This window comes from Pelmatolapia mariae, linkage group LG16_19, assembly GCF_036321145.2.
Source record: "Pelmatolapia mariae isolate MD_Pm_ZW linkage group LG16_19, Pm_UMD_F_2, whole genome shotgun sequence".
In the NCBI taxonomy this organism is placed as follows: domain Eukaryota; kingdom Metazoa; phylum Chordata; class Actinopteri; order Cichliformes; family Cichlidae; genus Pelmatolapia; species Pelmatolapia mariae.
This window is the reverse complement of record NC_086241.1, coordinates 60,872,148-60,880,348: the sequence shown is the minus strand read 5'-3', so window position 1 is coordinate 60,880,348 and position 8,201 is coordinate 60,872,148. Positions and strand designations below refer to the sequence as shown.

At 39.2% G+C, this 8,201-nt stretch overlaps 1 protein-coding gene across 1 annotated transcript; it reads right to left on the bottom strand.

The window, feature by feature from the left end:
• Window positions 1–664: 664 nt before the first annotated feature.
• On the bottom strand, window positions 665–7,395 carry rdh12 (retinol dehydrogenase 12). The gene is made up of 7 exons (XM_063499191.1): window positions 7,235–7,395; window positions 6,496–6,614; window positions 5,282–5,437; window positions 5,080–5,184; window positions 4,746–4,955; window positions 4,268–4,457; window positions 665–1,668 (listed from the first exon to the last, which is right to left on the bottom strand). The coding sequence occupies exons 1-7, from the start codon at window positions 7,309–7,311 to the stop codon at window positions 1,566–1,568; spliced, it is 960 nt and encodes a 319-aa protein (XP_063355261.1). The 5' UTR covers window positions 7,312–7,395; the 3' UTR covers window positions 665–1,565.
• Window positions 7,396–8,201: the final 806 nt, after the last annotated feature.

Genomic DNA, 8,201 nt, shown 5'->3' with positions numbered 1-8,201 from the left:
TGTTTTTAATGTTATGCTGACATCAAATTAAAAATGAGCATGCCTATTTATAAAAAAAAAAAAAAAGAACGAGCATTTCTGTTTCAGAACTGGATGTGTTGCCTTTGCCGTTATTTTTAAATAGCTATAAGATTTTGATGATTTACATGGGGAATGGTTTTTTGCAAAATTTCTGACATTTGAGGCCACCGGATAGTTGCCTTGTTAAAAAAGCTGCCACATTTTCATTAAGTCCTGTAATATTTTCCCTTTTAGTTTATTTATTAACAGTAACAGTGTGATGAAACCTGACTCGCATGTGCTGTGTAAATCATCTTTGTCCACCTAATCTTAGGTACTCGTGCATTTCATTCTCTCAATTTTGGATCTAAAAGAGTTCAAGGAAGTGGCAGAGTTGAAGATTTTCTTTGCGAGTGACTCGGAGACACAGGATTAAAAATGAAAGACAAAGCTGGAGAGGCAAGGCTGCGGAGATTGGACAACAAATGTTGAACTTGGGCCTCCCAGTTTGGAAGAAAACCACAGAGATGGTTTCTGGATGGAAGGAAGAGAAGCTTGGTGCGACAGATGAGGAATGCTAGGGATAGGGTGAGATGGAGGCAGGTGACCCCTAAAGGGAGCAGCCTAAAGAAGATGACAAGCGTTTTAGTAATATTTCAGTTTTATTTACATAAAATGTAAACATTCAACTGGTAACATGAATGTAAGTGTAGTAAAAGGCATGTTTTGACTTGTATAAAACACAGAATGTAAACTCCTGACAAACCTGCATGTGAATGCTGCAAAGGAAACATGATTAAAGAGATCCTTATAAATTTCAAACTAGTTCTTACAGGAATGTGCAGATCGCACTGAGTAGGGGGTAAAAAAACAAACAAAACAAAAACAATCTTTGGAAATATGAATGTAATCTCAACTATTCGTTGTCTATAATAGAAAAAAAATCTTATCTTGTACATCGACTAGTAGAGTTATGACAAAATACATTTATGCTATTTAAGCAGTGATTTTGGCTCAGACTGTCGCGCATGTTTAATACTTTAATAAATTTTAATCAACCTGGAAACACTGTAAGAACCCCTGCAGTTGTTAAGAAATGCTGGCACTAAAGTCAAGCAATTTAACTGCGAATTCAGGAAAAATCATTTGGAAAAAACATAATACTTGATAAAGATGCTGGTCTTTTACCCTGTGTTGACTCCTTACTGTATCCTACAGCATTTCAACACATCAAGTTGCTTTTTTGCCTACACTATTCACATTGTGTCACAAAAAATATAAAGTCGAAAAGGTATTTGTGTTTACATGATAATATGGTTGAGTGCTTTTGGTTTGAGAAGCTGTTGTAGAGCACCAAAATACTCAAGTTATTATAATGTAATTAATATATTATTACACAAAAAAGCAACTTCACATTATAGTACCTCTTACTTAAATTACCTGACTGCTTATTAGGTAGGAAAGTACAGAACATCAAAACAATAATGGAATTAATTAAATCAATGAAAAACGTTAATGTTAAGGACTCCTTGGAGAGCTGAGATAGATGGCGGTCGAAAGCCTAATTAGTCCCACTCGATTCCAAGAAGCTCGCAGCTGACGTCCCACAGTCTCCTCGCCGTGTCCGCACTTCTTCCCTGTGGGGCCACAAAGGCAGGGGCGCAGTCACTGAAATGAAAGGAGGAGGAGTGGTTATTACATAAGAACTTATGATGCTGTGAGTCATCACCCTGGACACAAGGATCTCTTTTACCTTGTGTAATCGTATAAGCATTATCTTTTTTTTTTTTTCCCCAAGAAGCTTTTTTTAAGTCATAAGAAGTATCAGTTACTCAGATCCAAACATTGGATCCAGTGCTCGGTCAGCTTACAAAGACACTGAACATCTTTATGTGCAAAGTTGTAAAAATAAAAGCAAAGAAGCACAACCAACGCAATGGTGCCTTACAGCAAGAAGGTAGTGGGTTCAAATCCACCAGACTGGGGCCTCCAGGGTTCAGTTAGGCTAATTGGTGATTCTAAATTGCCTGTAGGTATGAATTTGAGTGGCCTGGCAGGGGTATACCCCGACTCTTGCCTTATGACAGCCGGAATAGGCCCCAGCCCCCAACCCTGAATCGGGTACGTGCAAGAGAAAGGAGGAATGGAAAGATGGAGGGGAAAAAAAAACAAAAACACAACTACACCCACTAGAGCTGAAACTGTGCTTCTCCTACTTTTTCTGGATTTGATTTGACAGGTTACTTTCTCCATGTGCTGAAATTCTGTGTGACTTGTGAATTTTTTTTTCTTCAGGTGTCATCAGGTAGTGGACATTAGTGGTTAAGATTGCAAAGTCTCTACTACAAAAACAAATATTAAATCCAATCGGTACATGCGTCCTTATTTCTGATCAAAATTCAAAAAGTCAAAAAAAAAGAAGAAAAGAAGTCAAGCTGCAAAGGGAAAAAAAGAAAACCTTTAGGTTCACTAGAGTTTTGGCATTAGTTTACATAAAAAAACATTCAGCTGCTCATCCATGTTACAATTATAGCCGAAAACAATCTGACAAAACTAATAGCACACAAGCATTTGTACTTCTCACGTGTTCAGTGAACTTGAAAAGCAGGCTGGCAAAACTAACAGTAGAATCAAGCAATTTCTAGAATGTTCTTTAGCGGTAACGCCTTCCATCAGATGTTTTGTGTGGCTGCTAAAAGTGAAACTGAATATTACATTCTGGAAAATTGTTTCAGTTCACCGTTTTCTTCTTCATTTCATTCCACAGCACCCGAGTTGGTTTAAGGTACATGGTTTGACTTGACCATTTCTTCCCTTTTTAGCTTCCATGTAATGTTCTTTTATTTGCATGCTTGTTTTGTGTATCAGACAACGTCTTCTAAACTTCCCATCATAGACTACTACCCTGTAAAATTTGTTACAGTTTTGTAAAAATTGTTGCAAGACGTACAGGTTTCAAACCATTCTGCCATGTTACCCAGTTTCACAGCGCGGACAAGGTTCTGGTGTTGCTGCCTTTTTTTTTTTTTACTCCGCACTTAACATTTTTGCATTTCTACATATTTTTTCTAAGGCAACAAAACAATTTATAACTGTTGTGGAATATCCAGGCCGACTTTTGCAAACTTGAGTATCAGCTAATTTGTTAGGTACAGCTGTCCAATCACATGGCAGCAACTCAATGCATTTAAGGATGCAGACATGAAATACATTTTAAACCGAACATCAGAAAGAGGAAGAAAGGTGATTTAAGTCACTCTGAAAGTTGCTGGTTGATATTTCAGAAACCACTGGTGTCTACTGGGATTTTACATCTCTGTAGTTTAAAGAAAATGGTCCAAAAACGAAAGAATATCCAGTGAGAAGCAGTTCACCGAGTGAAAATGTCACAAACTAAGCTCAGAGGAGAACTGCCAAATTGCTCTGAGCTGATAGGAAGACAACAGTAACTCAAATTACACTTATTACACCCAAGGTATGCAGAAGAGCACCTCTGAGCACAGAACATGCTGAACCTACAGCAGCAGAATACCATACCTGATACCACGGCTATCGGCTAAGAACAGGAAACTGAGACTACAGTTTACACAGGCTAACCAAAATTGGACAATAGAAGATTGTTCCAATCTAATCTTGATTTCTGACGTGAGATTCAAATGGTAGAGACAATATCTGGTATAAACAACATAAGACTATGGCCCCATTCTGCCTTATACCAACCAATAATGTGGTGTGGGGAATATTTTCTTGGCAGATTTTGGACTTCTTAGTACCAGCTGAGAGTTTAAATATCAAAGCTGATATTTAGGCAAAAGGGGCTCCAACCTGGTATTACACACTGTCATCTTGGTGTACGCAGACCACCACACTAAGGATAAGTAGCAAAGGTCCTAAATATCCTCCACTTGTATACAGTGTGTGTCATTGTGGTGTGGACAAACTAGTTACCCAGAAATGCTACTGTAGCTTTTTCCAGCTTCCTGCCTACGTTTTACGATTTTTCTAAGGTCCTTTGACAAATGTTGTGATATAATATTCATCTAAAAGGTCCCAGCAGTGAAAAATAAATTTCCTTTAAGTGTAAAACCAGGCTGATAAATTAATAACAATGACAAACTCTTTAATGGCAAAACCATGTTGGAGTCATTCATGTAGACTAAGGTGTCAAATGCTCTGTGGTCAGGATGGAAAGTTTGGTAGCACGAACAAATTATAGGTTGGTGCTTATACAGATTTTTCACTTCCTTTGTCTTTCTTTGTGTCTTACCTGAAGTGTTTCCCAGAGATAGAGTGCAGTTCCTCTGCAATGGCACAGTAGATGCTAGTCTGTGCTCCTTCCCGTGGAGTTTTCAGGAACACGGAGAAGACGGTGAACAATATCGTCATCAGAGTCGAATGTCTGGTCAGGTCAGAGTTTACCGTCCCCGGATGAACCGAGTTCACTGTGACATTAGTTCCTGTGAAAGAAATGCACCAACTTTTTGTCACTATTTTATCAGCTTAAATTTTAGGTAAAAACATTTCTTCTGTAAATTTTCATGTTGGCTTTGGCGACATACTTCCATTTCAAAAGCGTGTTTATGAAAGACTGTGTTGTCACATTTTATAGTTGAGTCTTTCATTTAAGAAGCCTCAGAACACCTCGTGATCACCCTTGGCACAAATGCTCATCATTCCTCTCTCGGATATGAATGTCACATAGTTTCTCCCACACTTTGTGTTACTGGTTACAATGGTTTGTGTACCTTTGAGTCTGGAAGCCAGCTCTCTGGTGAACAGTACATTTGCCAGTTTGCTCTGGCAGTATGCTAATCCGCTGTTGTAGCTGCCCTGGCTGTGAAGGTCATGGAAGCGGATCCAGCCGAAGTTGTGTGCCAGAGAGGAGACTACCACAATCCGAGCTGGAGCGCTGCGCTTTAAAAGCCCGATTAGAAGGGACGTCAATAGGAAGTGGCCTGCAACATGTAAGAATCATCCTTTCAGTGTATTTTATTTTGGAAATAACTGTCCCCACATTGGAGACTAATTGATTTAATTGCAACGATTCACTGATTACAACAGGTTCGATAAAAGCCCTACCCAAATGATTGACTCCGATATGCATCTCAAAGCCATCGACAGTTTTCGTGTAGGGGCACATCATCACCCCAGCGTTGTTTATAAGGATATGTAGCTGGTTGACTTCTGAAAAAGAAGAGAGCATCACACAAAAAAAACCTATTTAATAACCACACACTTGGGCTCTGTAGATGTGAGTATTAAAACGCTAACCTGTGCTCACCTCTTAGGAATTTCTGTGCGAAGGCTCGTATAGAGCACGTATCTGCCAAATCGAGCTCCCGGACCTCCACTCGTGCTTCGGGGTAACTGGCTCGTATACTGGCCGCAGCCTCCTCACCCTTTTCCACATCTCGACATGCCATGATCACCCGAGCTCCTACCAGGTGACAAAGAAGCAGCAACTAAACTATTGACAAAGAGATGAAGCCAAATAGAGGTTTGGTGTGTGGTTAGGAAGAATCAGATTTAATCCCTAGGGAAATTATGTAGCTTACCTGTTAGTGATGTAGAAAAGCATTTTCACTGATGACTCAGAAAGCCTTTTAGAGAATGCAATTTATTTTTAAAGGCCAAGTAATTATTAAGTCCCACACGCAGGAAATATTTGAGACTGTTGAAAGATTTAATCTGTTACAATGTCATCCACTAAAAAGCATTAAAGAGTAACTTAATGCTGTGAGGTATAAAGTGCCATGGAAAAAGCATTTTTCCCTTCCTGATTCCTTAGATTTTTTTTGCACATTTGTCATGCTTAAATATAATCAAAAAAGCGTTTAAATGATTATATAATTTATTAATGGGGGGGAAAAGCAATCTAAATTGACCTGGCTGGAAGTGAAAAAAAATAATTGTTCAGTTCAGAACTAAAGAAGCCTCTTCACAAACTTTAAAGAAATCCAGTTGCCTTCTATATCAAATTCTTAAGATTTTAATGGCATGTGAGTCATCATCAGCGACAAACCTAGTCCTAATCCTGTGCTTTCAGAATATTTAAGTGTTTTTTACGTATTTCTTTAACATTTTGTTAACGCCCCTGAGTATTTGGACTGAGGTGAGAAAAAAATCATTCTAACTGATATGCATCAATCCCTTTCATACATGAAGTTAGGGTTGAAGCTACGGTTGGAGGTCATGACCCACTCATAGGATTGAATTGTTGTTTTTTTTCTTAATTAAACCAAAATAAAACTTTATACCCATTCCAAACCCAGAGTGATGGCATATTGACCATATTATAGTCATACAACAAGTCAAGTATTTATGTGACTACATTTAAAGCGAGGATTTCCTTGAGACCACAACAGCTAATTGTGTCACACCATGGTCCATTTTATTATGAATATTTTAAATGGGGCAAGGACACTGATTTCAGTCTTATTGCTTTAAGAGACTGCTGATTTCTCTCAGCAGCAGGTTATGGATTTAAAGAGGCACCTCGAATTGCCAGATCCAGGGCAGTCTCCTTCCCAATTCCTGTGTTGGCTCCAGTGATGAGAACCGTCTTCCCATCAAGACGAGTTGTGGACTTGCACACTCCTCCTGCTGCATATTTTCTGCACACACACACACACACACACACACACACACACACACACACACAAACAAGGGTGATTTATACTACACAAATTCTGCATCATCAAATGCAGCAGACAGCTCCATTTAAATGACTAGCAGCTCCTTCTGCAGTCTCTAAATGCTATGCCCCCGTTAAAGCTGGCATTGTGGTGAAACCGGGTTAATTATTCACACAAAAACTTGCATAGTGAAGTGTGCAAGTGGTGCGAAACACACGCCAGTGAGCAGGGCCGCCACATAACCAATAGCTCTCTTGGAGTGTTGTATGCATATATAACTCCTCCCACGCTCCGGCTGCTGATAGGCCCGAGCAGCTCAGACGGAAGACACCCGGTTCATCTGTGCAAGAAAAAAAAAACACCCTCCCACAGCTCAATTTTTCTATTTCATTGATCAGCAGCCTCGTGTGAAATCACCGTTAACGTAAAGCATTCACAATTAACGATCATGTGGCTTCATTAATCAAACTGATCCTCATCGTAATAAGTACACCACACCACCTAAATGTCTTGTTAACCAAGTAATAACCTGTCCTGACATCCAGTGTTAAACTCTGCGTTTAAATTCTAATGACTGAGCGCGTGAAGTGGGCGCTTACCTTATTTGTGGCGCAAATAAAATCACCAGCAGCGTCACCACTCCGAGGCCCGCGATAATTAATAAAAGGAACATCATGCTATGAATCTGCGCTCCTTTGCCTCTTCCAGCAGGATGCTACCGAAGTGTAGGCGGAACAGCTGATGTCAAAGCAGGAATGGGGGTGCGAGCTGCAAACGGATGGGGTGAAGGTTGAACCACGCGCAGGATCATGGGATTGTAGTTCGATGCGTGACAAGACGGCTACTGGAGACGTTACGTAACAGGGCCCACTGAGTTTGCAGCTGGGGGCAATGGTTTTAAAGTGAAATGTCATAAAAAGAAATTAAGCTAATTTAGTTAATAAAGTATTAACAACAAAAAGACAAAGACAGAGTCACTTGTTTCAAATGTTTCTAATCTTTTTGTTAAACGTAATTCATCTGCCCCCTCTTAAGCACGCATAGAAAGTCAATTTAATGATTTTTTTTAGCCATTTAATAGCAGTAAAAATCCCCTAAATGTCATTTTAAGCCGGAAACTTAATTCATTTTGCTAAAATAAAGAAAAATCGAGGCTGCTGTGGGTCAAATTGGACCCACGTCTATTCAAATTGATTTTAGATGCACCACTCTGGGTCAAATTAAGGAAAAATGTGGTTTTATGCAACTGTAGATGCCATCTTTGTGTATTTTTTTTTTTGTGGGAAAGTGGTGATGGACTTCAAAGCTTTTTTCTGCAGAGACAGCGACCTGCTGGTCTTTTAAATAATTAAATAGTAAAACAATGAAAGTGATCAAAGCCAATGCACCGAGGTCATATAAGATAAGTTAGGATAAGAAATAAAATAACTCTTTATTGTCATTGCACAGTCATACCTAGTACAATAGTACAAGGAATTTGGAAACTGTCCCACCTGTACTACACACAACTAAACACAACAAAACACAAGTCAAGGTCAAGTTTATTTATATAGCACATTTCCAAAC

Bases quoted from the DNA above. Each gene is read 5' to 3' on its own strand.
- rdh12 (XM_063499191.1), bottom strand. From the start codon at position 7,311: ATGATGTTCCTTTTATTAATTATCGCGGGCCTCGGAGTGGTGACGCTG. The intron at 5,185-5,281 runs GTGAGCACAGGT...CTTCTTTTTCAG, and splicing joins CGCACAGAAATTCCTAAGAG to AAGTCAACCAGCTACATATC. The intron at 1,669-4,267 runs GTAAGACACAAA...CTTTCATTTCAG, and splicing joins ATCTCTGGGAAACACTTCAG to TGACTGCGCCCCTGCCTTTG.